The 19924-nt window shown below is 39.8% G+C and overlaps 1 protein-coding gene across 1 annotated transcript in view; it reads right to left on the reverse strand.

Annotated features, from left to right (window-relative positions):
* Window positions 1–415: 415 nt before the first annotated feature.
* LOC108927986 (sodium channel protein type 4 subunit alpha-like) overlaps window positions 416–19924 on the reverse strand; it is a 110320-nt gene continuing 90811 nt past the window's right edge. The window contains exons 20-28 of the mRNA XM_029253514.1: window positions 15587–15741; window positions 14014–14187; window positions 4545–4667; window positions 4154–4426; window positions 3089–3142; window positions 2662–2803; window positions 2483–2583; window positions 1923–2193; window positions 416–1638 (exon numbers count right to left, since the gene is read on the reverse strand). Coding sequence (XP_029109347.1) covers window positions 416–1638; window positions 1923–2193; window positions 2483–2583; window positions 2662–2803; window positions 3089–3142; window positions 4154–4426; window positions 4545–4667; window positions 14014–14187; window positions 15587–15741 — 2516 coding nt within the window. The remainder of the gene's footprint in view (window positions 1639–1922; window positions 2194–2482; window positions 2584–2661; window positions 2804–3088; window positions 3143–4153; window positions 4427–4544; window positions 4668–14013; window positions 14188–15586; window positions 15742–19924) is intronic.

Below are 19924 nucleotides of genomic sequence, written 5' to 3' on the forward strand. Positions count from 1 at the left end.
TAATAGTAGTAGTTGTACATTGTCATAAGAAACCACACATATGTAAGACCTTAAATGAACGCATACAGTCAGGAATATTAAGTAAATAGCAATAAATTGGACCTTTTAGTCTGTTAACTGATAATTATGTCTTTGATACAACTTGCGTAACTCTGAACCGGTTGTTCATGCAAACAATTGTTCGGCACGAGTCAGCGGGGTCAAATGGTTGTTTTCATGATTCACGTGTTCCCTTTTTTTGCATTCCAACAAAAGAATTGCAAAAATGGAAATATATTCTGCAGTGAAATACTGTAGTGCCTTAACGTGACTCAGCCGCCCAGGTTATATTACATTCCATTAACCGAAAAGAAACGATCCAAAAAAAAAAAAAAAAAAAAATTAAACCAGGTTTTAATTAGCGTCTCAAAAGGGTTTAAGGGTTTCTTTCCGCGGGGCTGTATGGTTCAGTGTATTCTTTGTTCCTTGCTTCAGGTATGATAACCTGGTAAAGGTCCCCAGTAGCCCTGGCCACACTGTCATAAGATGGCGGCGAAGAGGTGGAGGACAACGTCTCTATCATCTCCATCTCTGGTCCATAATGTTCTTTGATTAAGGAGGCTATGAGCCCCTCCTTCTCAGGCGCGTCATCCACGCTGACGGAGTGCTCCCCGTTGATCTGGCGGTAGAGGAAAGAGGCTTGTTTCATGTGCCGCCGCACCAGGTGTCTCCTGTACGCCCTCTGGATGATAACCACTGACACCTCTTCCACCTTGCGCCGCAGCGTCGTGGTAATGGGCTCGTGAGAGATTTTGGAGGGGTTGGCCATCATGAACTTCTCCTCCATCTGCTGCTTCAGCGCATCCATTTCCCCAGATTCTCCCAAGACCCTTTTGGTGAACGCAAACAGGATGTCCAGACAATGGATTTTGTCCCCGCTGACCATTGGCAAATCCATGGAGATGAGCTTGATCTTGTTCGGCTTCGCGATGCGCAGCGGCTCCGACAAAGAGTCCGCGAAGGTCGAAAGCATGGAGTACTCGATGAACTGCGTGGCCTCGGCATCAAACTTCTCCCACACCTCGTAGAACATCTCAAAATCGTCCTCGCTCAGCGGCTCTGTGCTCTCCTCCGTGGCCACGCTGAAGTTCTCCAGGATGATAGCTATGTACATGTTTACAACAATAAGGAACGAGATTATGATGTAGCTAACAAAGAACGTGATGCCCACTGACGGGTTGCCACAGTTGCCCCTGGTGTTGGTGCCGGTGTTAGTGATGTTGGGATTGCACTCTTCCGGGGAATTGTTCAGGATGGGGTTAAGCAGGTTGTCCCATCCAGCAGAGGTGGTGATCTGGAAGAGGCAGATCATGCTATTCCCGAAGGTTTCAAAGTTAAACATATCGTCAATTCCGCCCTGTTTCTTCACATAAGCAAAGTTAGCCATACCGAATATAGCATAGATGAACATCACGAGGAAAAGCAGGAGGCCGATGTTGAACAACGCTGGCAGAGACATCATTAAGGCAAAAAGTAACGTTCTTATCCCTTTGGCTCCACGTATCAGTCGAAGGACACGTCCTATTCTCGCAAGTCTGATGACTCTGAAAAGAGTCGGTGACACAAAGTATTTCTCTATAATGTCAGCTAGAACAATACCTAGGAGAAAGAAACAAATACGTCAGAGTTTTGGACGAGTACTTCATTGTTTAGGCAAATTAGATTACGTATCATGACTATGTTCTGTCTCACAATTCATGACTGGGACTCAAGATTGACAGCCCATCCAACGACAACAATCCAAAGCAAGACAGGCTCGCAACAGGCAAATGTACTGGAGTTCATACAATCCGTATAAAGTATCTCAGCAGTAATTCTCCTGATAGCAACAAAAATTTCAACATATGAAGAGGAAAACAATCAGAATAACCACAACCACCCACCCACTATGGAGAGAATGACCACGACAAAGTCGAATATGTTCCACCCAACGGTGAAGAAGTAGCAGCGTAGGGCAAAAATCTTGATGAGGCATTCAGTGGTGAAGATGACGATGAAAGCCAGGTTGATCTTGTTCAGAATGGCCTCCATGTGAGCCGACTGCTCGTCAGTCTCGACCATCATGGTTATCATGTTCAAGATGATGAGCATCATGATCATGATGTCAAAGGCTTGCTTTGACACGAGGTCAAAGCAGAATCCTTGCAGTATGTTCTGGGGAGTTAAAATAACCAGACATTAACCTCTCGAGGACTGAAGTCTTGAGCTCACGCAGCTATACAAAATATTTTCATTTCCTACTGCTTTCATCGTTCATTGAGTGACAGTGTTCTCAAAATCAGAGGGTTGGAATTTGATGATCTAGGCAGCGTTTTAGCTTAAAAATGTACATGACTAAAATAAAGCATGGATACAGCATATTTAAACATCACGGCCACGGTTGTATTACTGTTTGGTGCATTATAAGAAAAAAAAAAACGAATTGGTCACATTTTTTTCATACCACTGGCCTTGGGATAGGCTTCTGAGGTTTTTTAGATCCCAGTTTCTTCATGGCATTGTAGTATTTTTTCTGTTCCTCGGTCATGAAAATATCCTGTCCACCTAAGTAAAAAAAGCATATTAAAATATTATTTTTTTTTGCAGATATCCACATAGACTTTACAACAGGAGTTTGTACACTTATCTTTCTTTTCTGCTGGTTGAAGTTATCGATGATGACACCGATGAAGAGATTCAAGGTGAAGAAGGACCCAAAGATGATGAAGATGACAAAGTACAGGTACATGTAGATATTGAATTCCTTGATCGGCTGTTCCTCCACCTATCGCAATCAGACGAAGATCACACGACGCGTCACCGCAGGAGCGTGTTACAATTCGACACGTTAACGTGATCGGTATTGTGAGAGTTCTCAGAATGTTTTTGCGAGAACAGTTTACATCGTGATGTGGTTACTTATTCATAGATTCAAAGGTAATTTCACACCTACAGGCAGGAGTGGGTGGGGGGTGGGGGTGGGGGTGGGGGTGAGGGGGGGCTTTCATTCCAAAAGGAACAGGGCCTATAGCATTTAAAAAATAAGAAATGCTACAAGTGCGCCACTCACAGCTCGTGAATCCACGGCCGCGTACATGATTTCCATCCATCCTTTAAAGGTTGCCTGTGAGACATCAGACAACAGACTGCATGTTTACTAATTGTTTTCACGTTGCAATTCAACCGTGTCTTTGTGCCTTATGTGCAAATAACAGACAATGAATGAGTGTTTAATCCTGAACCGCTTTAAGAACTCATTTTTTTCATGATGCCATCAGAGAAGGATGCTGAAAGTACTTGTTGTAAATTATATATAAAAAGGGGATATTTGAGAAGCGCTGTTCTGCATTTTAATTATGCAAATTGGTGAAACTTGAGAGGCGAACATGTGCAGCCGCCTCCAGCTGCCTTTTTTTAATCCATATCAACGTGTGACAGCTGGTAGCTTGGTGGTTAGAGCTGCTGTCTTTGGACCCAAAGGTTGCAGGTTTGCTCACCACCTGCAGCTGTAGTAGCTTTGAGCAAAGTACTTACCCTAGAACTGCTCCAGTAAAAATTACCTGGCTGTATAAATGGGTAAATAAGTGTAGGTAGACTTACGCTTAATTCGCTTCGGAGAAACATGTCAGGCCAACGTATGGTCCTGTGGAAAATCCCTGGCGGCTGCTGCTCACCAATTCTAAAATCCATTGCGAATTTCTTCCTGACTTTGACTGCGGCAACGACATAAATTGACTTCCTTCGAGCGATATTTTTAGAAGACGCGAAAGCGCTGGTTTACTTGAAATCGACTGAGTGCCTATCAGCAGAAATCAACGCCGCTGTCCTTTTGCCTGGGTTACCAGTAATTACAGGCTTGTGTGAATGACTGGGGACAGCCTATTTCTAGATGCAAATGAAAGGTTTGCACTGAGTGAAGTCAGAAGAATGTGACAGAGTACAGCTAAGTGACTTGTTGCTAGGCTACTACACAAAATCAGTTAAGCAGAAGAATGGGAAGTACTCTTGTACAGCATTAAGTGTCTTCTTTCGGCCCTTTCGCGGATAAAAATAATGTCCCGCTGACTCGCTGATCAATTCCAACTTCGACAAAAGAATAATATACAGAAAATAAAAGCATAAAGTCCGAACTCACAACTTGCAGGAGCGAGAGGTAGCCGGAGCCCACGTTGTCAAAGTTGACTTTCACCTTGGTCCAGTAGAACTGCGTGTCATTCCTGGCTTGGCATTCCGACTTGTTGTTAACCACGGAGGCATTGTGGATGTACCCTGTGCGGTTCACGCACTTGCCGAACTTGCCCGCGAAGAGGTTCACGCCCATGATGCTGAAGATCAGCCAGAAGATCAGACAGACCAGCAGCACGTTCATGATGGATGGGATGGCGCCAATCAGGGCGTTCACAACCACCTGTTGAACGAGGGAGCACATAGGTCTCCCTTAGCTAACCGACCGTCACCGAAACATATACGTACAAACATTTATATTTATATTCATATATTTTTTTAGAACCAGTTGTGATCCCTACCCTCATGCCTTCAAATCTGGACAGGGCTCTCAATGGCCTGAGAGCTCGGAGGGTTCTGAGAGATTTGATGGCAGCAAAGTCAGAGTACCCCAGAGAGTTAGCTATAAGGCTTATTAAAGATACCTACATGGAGAGAAAGATGCAAGACTATCAGGATTGTAAAACACCCTGAAAAAAGAGACGAGATCAACATTCAACATAGTTGAGTTGTGGAAGAGAGATGACATCTCTACTTGCTGCTATCATGTCATCCCCCCACGCGTCCTAGGAGCGGTGGCAGTAGACAACGGTTGGAAAAAGATCAGCCAAAGATGCCTGGGGTATTTTTCGTGACGAAAAACATCCAATGGTTCTCTTACTGACAAGTTACTTTCAGTCTTTTTATCACTGAAATACAGGAGAAGTCAACGATGAATTATTTTGTGTTCCTCGTGTAAAGGAGGATTGCGTCGGTGTTCGACTCAAGGAAAGTTCCTTCGCATCAAGCGCTACTCTGATAACTTGACGTAACCAACATTTTTATGCGATAGAAAATATTAACAAAATTAGGGTAAAAACGATATTCTAGTATCTGTCGCTTTTTTTTGGTCATGTTCAAGCGTGGCAGGTTTTCGTTTTCGACTGTTGGATGCATTAACGACCTGCCATCTATTTTTCCTTCCGTGACTGAAAAATGACATATGATTAATCAACAATTTTCTTCTGTATCCTCCTGGGAACAGGCCTTGTTAGATGACGTACAATCTTGGCGATAAAATATTATTATAATTGAACACTGAATATTCTGATAGATTTCAATGACTCACGTCTGTATCTAGACTCTAATTTTCAAATACAGGACTGAAAGTAAGATGCCAGCGTGACAGAAGTCACATATTTTCGGTACAAAATGAGATGACGTTCATAGAACAAGGAAGCAAAAAAAAAAAAAAACTGAGAAGAAAGAAAATGTGAATTTGGAATTTTTTTTCTTTTTTTTTTTTTTTTTCATTTTTTAGGAGAATTACTCATTCTGTTACATTATCATGAACTGTAGTGTTAACAAGAACATTGAAGATAAGCAATAATAATTAGTTTTTTGGAAAATATTTCATAAAACCCTTTGTTGGTGTATATGAACTATAAGAACAGCGGGGGGCACAATGGTTAACATGGTTTTTGTAACCTCATTATAAGCCCTACTTCTTGCTACTAATGAAGTACCCTTGAGCAGGGTATTTACCACAAATTGCTCCATTAAAAGTACCGGGTTTTTTAAAGGAATGAAATAACTGGTCTCTTTGGATAATGACTTCCTAAGTTTTAATTTGTATTGAAAATTGCTTCTATGACACAAGCGCTCAGTAAAGAACATAAAACAAATGCATTTTGAAATCGTATGAACTTTTGACGACAAACAAAAGTTATCTGCAAAATATAAAAGATACAATAACGCGTCCCTACAACTACAACAAATTGTGTTTATTTTCAAGTGTATGGAACCATATCTAATTTTGTGACTTTGGAAAGTTTACAACTATGGCCGATTCTTTAATCTGGTCTAATAGCTGTATCTTTCTTTTTTTTTTTTTTCGTTTTGATCTCGGTCAAATTGTTTAAAAGCCAGAACCCTTCAGTCTTGTACATTAATCCATGGAGCATGCAAAACATACAAAACAGGACACACTGACAAAAGTTCATCGTGCTGCAGAAAGAAATTTCTGGAAAACATGTAGTACTTTATCTTTGCAGGAATATGCATTGGGCGATCTTGAGGTCTGAATGAGCTGAAATAGACACTTTACAACAGACGTCCCTGGGTGAATGGAGTTGCTGAAGAGTGCCTTAGTAACGCAGTGATAGAATGAACGCACTCTTTTCCCGAGACATATTTTAAACTCGGAGTACCTTAACGCCAAAGAGCTTCACGAACTGGACTATAGATTATTATTACTTTGCATTCCTCCAGCAAATGACCAACTTGACTGATCTCCCTCACCCTTTGGTAGCTTGGTGAGTATCAAACGTTGTCCCAAAATACTGTTTTAACAGAGAATTTAGTTAATACGTGAAAAGTTAACTCATGCTGCTAAGTTCAGTGCCGAAGCCAGATATTAAAGCGAGTTGTTAAACTGGCAGTGGATAGTTTGAGTGGTTTGGGTTGTTGTCTCGCGCTCAAAAAGCTCAGCTTTGAAGCCCATTCCCGCTGTCATAACCTTGTGCAAGGCAATTACCCTGAATTACTCCAGTAAAAGCTACCCAGCTGTTAAAATGGAGAAATAATTCAAATCTCGACATTGTAAGTTGCTTTGCAGAAAAGGATTACTTAAATGAAAAATTAATATTAAAGTAGCCAGCTGCCCTGGAAGAGTAAGGTCATCATTTATCTGACACTTTTTCTCTAAAGCAATTTACAGTATTGAGGTACATAGTGTACAAGTGTTTACCCATTTACACAGCTGGGTAATTTTACTGCAGCAATTTTATGCTAAGTACCTTGCTCAAGGGTACTATCGCAGTAGGTGAGATTCAAATCTGCAGCCTTGGGGTCCAAAGACAGCAGGTGTGACCCTTACTCTACTCTACCAGCTGCCCCCTCTGATACGCAACCATTAAAATGAGTGTCGTTCGTGTAGCGCTGTCCACCTCTCGTTCTCGAGGGCCTCAGTTCAGACGGTTTTATATATTTTACTAAGTGCCTGATTTACACCTAAACAACAGCTGACGTGACAGACTGTCACATGTAGCAACATGCCATTACATCAATGAACGTGAAACAAAGTAAAACACAGTATAAACAGTGGTTCTCAAGGGTTTCGCCACCCCTACTGAACACACTCTACACACATTGTGTCCTTGGTGTGTGAATTAAAGCAGTGCTGCAAAGCTTTTAAAAATCAGAATAATCTATATGAGATAATTTGTCTTAAATAACGTGATATAATACAATAAGAAAAAAGAGAAAACAAAACACAAGTGTAAGGAAGAAAATTTCTGAAAGGTGCCTGAAAAAGGGGCAGCTGACCATCTCTATCTACTATGAAATATGTAAATCTGGGATTTTAAGTTGTTCTTATTTTCCAATATATAACCATCAAAATTTCAAACGCTTGTAATCAGAAAATAAAAAAAAAACACTGAGTCGGGGGGAAAGCGATCTCTATGCCGCATGGTTTGTAATAAGACAAGTTGTGTTGAACACGCTATTGCTGGGTGAGGTCAGCAGCTTCCCTGAACTCACCTAGCCACTTATTGCGTTTTAATGTCTAATTCTTACATAAACTACCCGCTTTCTGAACTTAGTCAATTTCCAAATCTATTTAAAAGCACAGATGAAGCTTAAATAGAACAACAATATTTTAAATCAAGATTATACTCAATAAACTGCTGCATCCTATTAGTAAACGATAAACACCATATTCAATAAACTTCTGTGTCTTCATATTAGTAATCTGATTAATTAATTAATTCAATTCATTCGTACCACTTTATTCCACAGCCAAAGCACATAAATATATTTCACTCTTGGATGACTCTGGTGGATGTCATGGTTGAAGGAACATGGAAAAAACCAAAAACAAAAAAAAATCCATTTGAGAAACGGTAAGGAAACAAAATGAAAGGGATGGAAATGATACAGGATTCGATACATAGAAGATAAATGTACATAAGCATACATGAAAATGTACATATGCATGTGGAGGTTTTCCTTGCATAACGAGCGTGTTCCATTTCTGAAAATCTGCTACCAAAGGGGACTCTCATAAAACAAAGTCTTTCATGATTATTAATTTAAATAAAAAGTAAATGATGCATTTCTGAGCTACAGAAGGGTCAAGCATTTTTTCCAGACATAAAAAACATAGAAAAGTGTAATGAATTCAAAGCCAAATCAAGAATATTTGAACTACTCCGGACAACTTTAAATCCAGGCTTAATACCCACATGTTTAAAATGACATTTATATGATTTTTTAAAGCTATTTTCTTTTCCCCTTGCCCTTCACTGATGTAACTTCTGTTTTCTCTTTTTGGTTGTTTCCTTCTCCTTGGGTGGTGTGGTAGTTTGTGGTGCTGGTGTGTCACAACTCCTGGTCCAGTCTTTGCAGAGTATGCCAGTTTTTCCCACAGCTGTGTGGGTTCCCTAGGGGTTCCCTGCTCTACTCCCCCTATCCAAAAGTACAAGTTTCGTGTTCACTGATGACTTTCAATTTCCCTTTGTGTGTGTATGTGTGAGAGAAAGAGTGTGCCTGTGTAACAGCTAATGCCTTGGACTGCGCTTAAGGAATAAGCTCTGGACCACTGCAACATTGCACAAGTTGTTGGTAATAATGTACGGTGGATGATATTTTTTATTTTGTTGTTTTATTCTGTTATTTTACTGTATTTTTAAAATGTTGGCATGTATTGTAAATTTCTTCGCTTTGGATTTGTAATATATATACCTATGTTGTTTATTCTAAAGTGCTTTGAAAAGTTCCTTTTAAATGCAGTATATAAAATTATTATACTCATAATGCTCATATCCCCTCTTTCCTGAGCTATTTGTAAAGTATCATTTGTGATAAAAATAGTAAATCAAGTTATAGAAAGTCATTTTAAATGAGACAATTCTATGGGTTTTATCCGTTCATAGATTGATAGGTAAGGCTGCCCTTTGCCTTTCGAGCTTCTTTTATCACTTTTTCCTTTACGGCCCATTGCTATGATACATGATAGTTTTACACAATGACTGAAAGCCACTAGATTTCTAAAAAAAAATGCTTGCGAGCAGACACGACGCTATGAAACAACAGATACACAGGAGAAGTCATGCCTCATGTCGGGGGGGCTGCTTGCCTTGTGTCATCCTTGATGTCACTAAGTCTTCAATTATAGTTTATGTTCAGGCTGTTTCATGTAAGTTTGAAGTGATAGCTCATTATGCAAATTTTAGGGTACAACTGTGCTTTAAAGTCTGAATTCTCATAATATCAGCGCTCATTATGCGAGGGAAGCCTGTAATAATATATATATATGTATATATTTTATACATATGCATGCACACATCTATGTGTATATACATATGTTTAAAAAAATATTTTTATAAAGAATCTGTAAAATTCCTTTCATTTTAAAATGACCGAATCATTTTTTAAAGTACAGATTTAATAAAAATAAGTACTATAGGCTTCCAGGTTGAAAGCTCAGCCCTTCAGTTCTTATTCAGGAAGCCAATAGAATCCAATGGAAAGTTTGAAAGTCTTGATTCACTTCAAAACTCAATTTCTTTATAAAATGTACAGGGATTGCTTCCAGTGTATCTACAGAAGATTTCCACAGAAATAAGAATGTTGAATTATTTTTTCTGGCTCATAGGTAGCACAGAAATGCGAGAACTGGCGAGGAATCCAGTGAATGAACTGGTCACATAGCAGGACAATCAGCCCAACTGAAGAGTATTAAACGATAATAAATTGATGTCGACGCATCTCCTTTAATAAAATCTACACTTATTTGAAACATTAAAGTGGTGTGAGAGCTCATCGTTACCGTTGGCCATGTCACAGGTTGTGTGAGACGTCACAGTGACAGTGATTGACATTTAAATTTGTACTATGGCACAATAGTACGCAGTCATCGTCACCGTTTCCCAGTTCGTTGTTCAGCAGTAGGGTCTCCCCTTAATTCCTAAGCCGTGTGAAGATGCTTGAGTGCACTGACTTTACATTTAAGCTGTTAGGTTCTTATCAAAGTAATAATAATGATAACAAAGAAAAACATAGATCTTCCATAGATAATCAGTAAATTAATGGTATTCTGGTTTTATCTGATATAAAAGCCAAGGTCAGATTTCTGAAATTTTTTTTTTTAAAACACGGATCGTAGACCAGCACCCCAATCTCAGTTTACTTCTGTTGTTGGGAAAAAGTTTTTTTTTTTTTTTTCTTCCTTTTTTAATTCATTTTAAAATAGACAATGGCTTTTGATATCTCTGTGTTGAACACTTACAAGTGGAACACACAGAAGTAGTTGTAATGCAGATGTCATTTACCTTTAGCCGATGAAGTAAATGTGCTACTCACCTCTATGACCTGCACTAGCACTTACCCTATCATAAGAAGTGTCTGTAGAGATCTGTACAACAACCACGGGACAGGTGAGACCAAAGGAAGCACAGTAAGGCCTTGCACATGGACAGACACACACCTCTGCACACCTTTGGCTACCGCACACATTTAGGATGTAAGTAAGGAGACAACTGGGATTTTTCGCCCGAGATCTTCTTCCTGGTGTGCTATTAATACTTAAGTGTAATTCACATGCTACTTAAATTCTCGTTTGTGTGAGCTTATTTTATTTTACTATGTGATACAGTACCAGTTCTGAAAAAAATAGAAAATAAACCTCATTTATCATGATTGAAACAATAAAAATAAATATTATTTAACTGCATTATATAACTGGAAGAATGAACAATAAAGGCATTTGAATAACAAACGGTGCGGAGGAGCTGAGGAGCACGGGTCTGCCGAATTGGGTGAAAAACACTCCTGTGACACTTCAGGTCATTGAAGCAGATTTGCTGTTTAATCAGTTTTGTTTTAAGTGAAAGTCATCAAGCTTAATGTACAAGAAGGAAGGCTGGGAGCTACCTGCAAGGTCCGTGTAATCAAGTAAACAGAAATATTTTACTTACTTTTTTAAAATATGCATTTTAATATACAGATTTTATTTTTTTATTTTTTATTAATAGTTTAATATTTTATCAACATATGTATATACGTGAAATACATACATATATTTTTAACATTTTAAATATTTTAATACTTTCTATGTTACATGGCCTAGTAAATGATATATCTGAATAATAAAGCACTACATTGCTAATAAATGCATACATTTTAAACGCTAATTTAAAAACTAGCAAGCAGAGAGCCGAGGCTACGCCTGAGAAGGAACAAAGTGGTGCTGGACTTCCCTCCTCCCAAATCTGATACCACCACAGTCACAAGTGTTACTGGAAAATTTGGACACATTTTGGAAAACTTTCTAATTATTCACTTTCCATGTTGGCTGCTGCTTTGTCATAACTGCTCATGATCTAATTTTATTGAGGATGGGAAGTGATGAAAAACTAAGCTGAGAAAACACCAAATGAAGCATTTAAGGAATTAACTAAATCAATGCATTAAATGAACAAATATAGCAGTGATTCGGTCAATCGAGAAAAAGTAGAAGTCAGTTTAAAAACAAGGAAACTAACTTTTAAATTAAGTTTTTAATTATTTTTTTTAAATGAAGCCTGTAGTCATCTTTCATCTTTTTAAACATTTATTTATAATATTCCAATAGCCTTTTATCATTCCCCTTTCTCAGTTTTTCTATCTATACTTCTGCTCTGCCTCCTTTTTATTCGACAAGCAGGTCGATAGCTACACGTGTGGAACGTCATTGGTCGCAAAGCGAACATTTGAAACGACTCTTGTAACTCTTGATCCTCCATGAATGTAAGACACACTCTGATTGGTCACTGACCCAACATTTGGAACGATGCCAACTCCTTGTTAGATTTCAGCAAAAGCTCATTGGCGGTTCTCTCTCTCACGGTTAGCATTTACCTCCACTTTATAAGGGTATTATCAGTACATACTGCGTATTTCGTAAAAAACTGCAGTTGACATCATCTAATGAGTTATTCTTATTTTCTCGGAATGCTTGCTAATGCTAGCTCATCTCGAAAATGTGAGGAAGTACGGAGGAGCAGCAGTGGCACATGGAGTCTCCAAATGTTTGGTTCAAAACCAAGAAGAGTCTTCCTGACATCTATTTTGCAGTAGCAAAAAAAAAAAAAAAAAAAAGATGAAAAAATAGGGAGACCAAAAACAGATGGAAGAAATGGAGACAAGAAGCAACATTAAAAAAAAAATTAAAGAAAAAATTAAATTGTATAAAGTAATAAAATCAAACAAAAAAGGTACTACTGTATAGTGTATTAAAAATCATGAATACACTGAATTTTAATTTTGCATGAAAGTATATGCACTGAGCTCTAAATTCTTTTATTGATTCACTGTTTTTTTTCCTGTATTATTTATTTACCATAATTATTTATAGATATAGATATTTATGGACTGAGTTCTTGGTTTTCACACTGTTTAATGTTTAAATGATTATTTGACGAGTATTACTTGGCATCACTCCTGCTCCATATTAATCGCCAATATGGCAGCTGTTATTGTTTCTCAAAGTCTTGTGAGAAACAAGGATGTTTTTTGCCAATATTGTAAGCGATGTGTGATTGATTGTAAAAATGTGCTACTCCAGTGAATCAGTGTCTGGGCCATTTCTGTCCAAAACACACTTTCTTTCTCATGGAACTTGTACACATAAATACATTGAGAAACAGTTTTGAAATCCCACTTTCGTAAACTCTTATTCGCTGTAAAAGAATAGCAACCTATGATTCACAAAAGAATGAAGAAATCAAATAAGATATGAGATAAAATAAAATACAAACTCAATACATTAGCCATTTCATAGAAAGAACGTTTATAAAAGTTCATAGGCAATCTTCAACAGTTAGAAACAATCACACCATTTTCTTTTCACCACTTTTTCTAACTTAGATGAACATTTTATTAATGTAAATCAAATAAATGGAAATTTGCGACTGCTGCATTGGTGTGAAATAAACTGATAGTATCTCTGTCTATCTACCTGCGGAAAACATAAAAAGGACATTTGTGATAAAACAACTTCACATGAAATGCCAGGTATTGTACCCTGAACGATCGATAGGAATAAGGTGAAGATCTTTTTTACTCACACAAATTCAGGTTTGTAAAAATGTATAAATGCCTTGCTGCCAATCCCAATAATTGGAGATATTGAAAAACATGCTTTTTAGGACAAAATTCGGTTACCTGTTACTGAGGTTCTCTGAAATAGAGACTATTGCTCCACCAGAGCAGAGAAATAGTTTCTGTGAGTGAGTGAGTGAGTGAAAGAGAGAGAGAGAGAGAGAGAGAGAGAGAGAGAGAGAGAGAGAGAGAGTGTGTGTGTGTGTGTGTGTATAGAGGTACAGTATAGAAGCTCTAAATAACCAAAATACATTTTTGCTATCAACATCACACGGAACTGTGATAAAATTTATTATCATATTAATTATCACGTTTAATTATCTATTTTGTTATATTATGTAAATAACTAAGCTAAGGCTGTATTACCAAAAATTAAAGGAGAGAAATATAAAATTACCAGGTTCAGGCACTGTGCTAGTGAATACATGTGAGAATGTCTTTATCAAATGCTTAGCAAACGTCATGGTGCTTTTCACTGATTTTGTTTGAAATTATATTGAAATCCCAGCCCCCCCCAACCAAATTCATTGTGGAAAATAATGTTTAATTTGCTTTGAAAATGCCTTAATAACTCACCAGTGTAGCAAACGAATTAAATGCACACAGACACACATGGGGGGTCGGGGGGCTTGGGGTTGGTTTACTTACGTCCACGATTAAAAAGTCAAGCCAGCACCAGTAATTGGTGAAGTACTTCTTAAAGCCGTACGCAATCCACTTGAGGAACATTTCCAGGACGAAGATGTAAGTGAAAACCTTGTCTGCATACTCCAGCACCACTTTCACCACTTTTCTTTGCTCGATGTAAATGTCTTCAAATGCCTTCGAAGAAAATAAAAAAAAAAAAAAAAAAAAAACTAGTTGTTATAAAATACTGCTTGTCATTTCAGTTTTCTTCTCTAAATCTGGTAAAACACTTTTTAACACATTCTTTGCTCTGGTTTATTTTTTATTTATTTGTAAGTATATATATATTTATTTATTTATATTAGATTTTTTTTTCTCCAATAATGTTTGCATTTTACAGCATTTCTTATTATATTGTAATTTTTTTTTTTTTTTTTTAATGTAGCACCATGGTCCGTTGTTTCGTTTCACTTTATACTGTACCAGCTGTATATGGTTGAAATGACAGCAAAGCCACTTTGACTTTGACTGGAAAGAAGAGGCTCTGAGCAAGAGCGGAATCTGGTTCGGCGACACCGTGTTCGATGGGGAGTTCATACAACATACAGTCACTTAGAATAAATGAAATATGACACACAAGGTTGCTTGTACTCTGGCTGCGCTCAGTTCACGGTACAGGTGTTGGTTGCCTTCAGCTGCACACTTCTGTCCCCTTTTGCACGCAGGCGATGGTTAGGCTGGAAAGTTAATTGCTATAATTTCCGCTGCACAAGATGGCACTCATGCAGCAATGGTGCAGATCTCTTGACAATGGTTATTAATTCTTATTTTAGCATTAGCATTAGTTACGAAATGCCAGTAGTGCACTTTGCTACCTTCTGCATGCAGAGAGTGTAGGAGTGGACGTGGAGGGAAACTGCTCGAAACTCATCTTACTTTCCTCTCATAACTTCTTAGAACTTGCAATAACTCGATCTAGACGTTTTAAAAATTAAAAGTGGTTTTAAGTGTGCATTTTATTGTAAAAGTTCAACTATATACAGTATGTTTTTCAGACTGCAGGAGGTGTGGTACTTTTGGTACTTGGTGTGGTATTTAGGGTCATTGCTGTGCAACCTGAAGGCCCCAGGTTTTAACCCCCTACTGGTGCTGTTGGACGCTTGAGCAAAGTTCTTATCCTAAATTGCTCTCGTAAGAATACCCTACTGCATACATGGGTAAATCACAGTAAAATTGTTTATCTAAGATTGTAAGTCACCTTGGATAAAGAGAAAGGTAAAAAAATAATGAGAAAATAAAATTAAAAATTACATCTGAAATTTTTATACATTTCGCAGAAGCAACGAACAGTTTCTTATATTGCACACTGCGAAAAGAGCAGAGCGGTGATGCTGGATCAAATGAAGTAGATGTCAAACGAACTGAGACTAAGAGTTGATTTAAGTCATCTGATCTCATTGAGTTTCTAGTTGAAAAGATGTAAAAGGCATCAGGCTTTGCTGAATGACTGTGATTTTGGGAACGCGGGAACTGAGACAGAGCGAGCGAAGGAGACAGGGGTTCGAGCGTGCAGGGGTCACAGGTCGGAGCTCACCAGGGCGCCGCTGCTGAGAAGAATCATGAAGATGATGAACGTCTCGAACCAGCTGTGCTCCACAATCTGGTAGCAGGTCTTGCGGAGCCTCCACCAGACCTGGCCCAGCCCTTGCGTGGTGTTAATCTCGCAGCAAGGGAAGTGACGCACACACACTGCCCATCAGACAGAGCACAAGAAATCAGGTCACACAGCTTAAAACCCTTCCTCATCTTCAGGCTTAGCCGACCGAACGATGAATTAATTAACATGACGGGCCAAACTGGGCTTTCGTTGCTTTTCGCGTCCTGTCATCGGTGGCCTCAAAACTTTACAATCGTGCAAAAAAAAAAGAAAGCGTTAAGCAGCTGAACATTGTCGTAATTGGCCTCATTCTTTCTATAGCTGAAAGAACGGCATGATTTCCATGTGAGGTGCAGCGGGTTATTTACCTCTAAGTGCTGGAAATCACCACGCGGTGAGGAAACCCGGGAGTGCGCAAAATGAATACTCCGGTCATGCAATTTTTAACGCACCGTGTGCCAGTTTGGATGCGTTCTGGATGGAAACCAATGTCGTGCAGCTGCTCACCTCTCCAAAGACCCCGCACAAAGCCGAGTGCCCCCGTTCGGATTAAAATCGCCACGTTGCACCTTGGCGCTTTGTTGGCGGAGCCCGCGGCCCACGTCCTTTGTGACCTCCTGGCGCCACTTGTTAAGGTATGATGGCTGTTACACAACAGGACCCCTGGTATCAATTACCGAGCTTTTTAAAAGCTTCCCTTTCCATTGGAGCACTCGGCTAAAATCACATTAGGGCCTTCAGCGTTCATTCGACTCTCTCCATTACTGGCATCCGAGCTCCTCCAAATTAACTTATTGCTTGTGATCCGTGATTATGGTAATGCGATGCGCACAACTCAATTTGTAACGACGCTCAAGCACTTTCTTGGCAGTTGCAGACGTTTAGCGCCCCGGCGCCAGCATTCGCTGAGCAATTTATTACATTACATGAAAGCTAAGGGGGTGTGGTAGTTACACAGATATTACATGGCCATTGCATCGCTATCTTTACCAAATGGGTAAATGTACACCCATGTGTTAAAGTCTATATTTTTGATTTTGTTCTGAAATCACTGCAGTCATGCACCGCTTAACGACATTTCGCTTAACGACTGACCACATATATGACGGTGGTCCCATAAGATTATAGTAGAGTTGAAAAATTCTTACCGACTAGTGACGTCGTAGCGCAACGTGTTGCTTGTTTGTTTGTGGTGTTGCTGCTGTAAACAAACCTTCTGCGCTGCCAGTCGTATAGAAGTATAGCACATACAATTATATACAGTACATAATACTTGATAATGATAATAAACACCTATGTTACTGCTTTATGTATTTACTATACTGCACTTTTTATGGTTATTTTACAGTATACTCTTTCTACTTATAAAAAAATTTACTATAAAGTTTACTTGATGATCGAGGCTATACCATCTAGGTGTGTGTAAGTACATTCTGTGATCGAGGCTATACCATATAGGTGTGTATAAGTACACTCTATGTTCGAGGCTATACCATCTAGGTGTGTATTGTGTATAAGTACACTCTATGATCAAGGCTATACCATCTAGGTGTGTATAAGTACACTCTATGATTGTGGCTATACCATGTAGGTGTGTATAAGTAAACTCTGTGATCGAGGCTATACCATGTAGGTGTGTATAAATACACTCTATGATATTTGCATAACGATGAAATTGCCTAATGATGCATTTCTCAGAATGTATCGCTGTCGTTAAGCAACGGGTGTCAGTATTTTTCAGAATGGCAGTGTGGTGTACTGGGTACCGCTGGTACCTCACAGCCCCTGGGATGGGGGTCTGACAGGGTTTCTAATCCAGCTCAGTCTGTGTGGCGTTCGCATGTTCTCTTCAAGTTTTACATGGATGTCCTCCTGGGGTTTCTGCTTAGTCCCACAGTCCACAGATGTGCTCCAGGTCAACTGGTAACTCTAAATTGCATGTAGTGTGTGTTTGGGTGAGTAAACGAGTGTGTGTGACTGGGATCCTGCCCAAGGTGTACTCTGTCTCATACCCTTTGCTTATGGGATAGACTTTGAACCGCAACCCTGCATTGGACAAGTGGTTATTAATAATAGATGGATTGTCATTTCCCTTACATTTATTCATTCAGCATTTGCCATCCATTTACCATCCAACTTAAATACAACAAAAAAGCTGTGAGAAGTTAATTAAGACATATTACAGGACAATGTGCTCAAGATTCCAGAAGGTCTCAACTGAAATCTCAGAAATATAAGAAAACCTGAATTATATATTATTCTGAAAACGGACCCACTATAACATATGCCGTAAATCAATATATTTCCGGGCAGCCAACTGTACACTGAGTTATACATTTTTAATGAATTCATCCCAGTGAGAAAGGCAAGTGGCTAAGCACACATGATTTCTATCTATCTATCTATCTATCTATCTATCTATCTATCTATCTATCTGTGTTTGGAGGTATTCTGCATCTTTATTCCTGTGGCACAGGGAGGGGATTTGACCGACTCTGATTCTGAGAACCTACTCATGGCCGAACCCCGTGCAAACACAGCAAGTTGCCAGCAATTGTTTCCTTGAACAAGTGATCCAGTGAAATTTCTGCTGCTGGTAACTGTCTTTCTCTCCAAAGGTTGCTGCTTCAAATCCCAGCTCTAGTATTCTAGAGTAACCTGTACTCCTTTTCTCTAAAGCAAAGCATCAGCTATGCACATAAAAGTAATGTCAGTATCTGCCTATGTTCTGTAGTAAAAGCCTGGCATTCAAAAATATCATTTTACAAGGTTTCCCTGCTTTCACTACAAAATGGATCTTACTGAACAAGAGAAGAATTTCTGCTAAATTGCCGCGTTCTGTTTGTGCAGTTACATGTCGGGACTGTTTTCATTCGGAGGTCACAAGGCCAGACTGGGGCTGGATGGAGGGTGATCCTGGGGGCCCCCACAGCGCATGGAGACACTGCACCTCAAAGTGAGCTTTTTGCAGCTGGCCGCCCACCGTCTTTCACAATAAATATCGATTTCGCTGATGTTTACAGGGAGCCCCCCAGATCTTCTGCAGCCGATCGGTCCATCTCTCTCCCGCAGCTCCACTCCGTGCAGCTCGTGCCATCGCCAGCCTGCCCACCTTGGCACGATTCGTCGAAGGTCTTCGAATGGGAATCCCAAGCATAACTGTGTCTGAACTGCACCCGAAATGAGCTGTATCGCACCGTAACTGTTCACATGCTTCCATAAGTTCGAAATAAGATTTCTAAATTATTTGAAATTTTAATGAAAATAAATTTAGAATTTATTTCTTCATAAGAAATATATTTATTAAATAAATGTATGTCACACAGATCGGTTGAAGCCGCTTGTCCTGAGCGGGGTCACGGTGGGCCAGGGCCTAGCCTGGTGGCACGGGGGGGGGCATGCCCGGGTGGGATGCCAGTCCACCGCAGGGCACCCCAAGCGGGACTCGAACCCCAGACCCACCAGAGATTGGGACCCGGCCAAACCCCCCGTGCCACCACACCCCCCTACATTTTGTCACAAACAAATATGTTAATTTCCTTTTTTATTTCATTTAATTTATTTAATAATTTATCACTGATATTTTTCATTGTTTTGAAATAAGATTTTTCTGCAAAGGTGGACAACTGAGAGCTCCACAGGAATTGCATAACATCCCATTCGCCTGGACAGCTGCTTTGAAATCCCCTTCCTTAAGGTAAGTTCATCCGCATGGAATTGCACAGCACCTTATTTCTTCTCAAATTCACAACAGACCACGTTGCGTCTAATTAGGAGACGGACGTGTATCTTGGCCCGAGGGAATCGCTGTGCTCTTCCGTAACAAGGCATTTCAAGCCACGTGCATCTCTGAGAAGCACCAAAGCACAGCGGGTAGAGGAATTTATGAGTTTACCTACATGTGCTGCTTTCTTTCATTGAAACTCCTTCTTTTCCCACGTACCTGAAGGCTTGGTTAGACAGCAGTTCAGCTCCTGCGTGCCCATTAATCTCTCTCACCGAGCCCAGAACGGTTCCGTCGGCACACGTGTTGTTCACATGCGGGCGCACGTGCCTTTCTGTCTGTTTTACTTCCAGAGCTTTCTCTGGCCAGGCTGCGGGGGGGCGCTTTATTTCAGGAAGCCAGGTGTGCTGTGACAGTTGTGTTATGACAGGCTTCTTGCTTTCTGTGCGAAGGGCTGCAACAGCAGAGCACCTCTGTGCAACCGCACAACTGGCGATTCCAAGTCACTGCACTATGATGTCAGTACTTCTTAGAGACTTGACCACATCTGT

Source organism: Scleropages formosus, chromosome 7 (genome assembly GCF_900964775.1).
Source record: "Scleropages formosus chromosome 7, fSclFor1.1, whole genome shotgun sequence".
NCBI lineage: Eukaryota > Metazoa > Chordata > Actinopteri > Osteoglossiformes > Osteoglossidae > Scleropages > Scleropages formosus.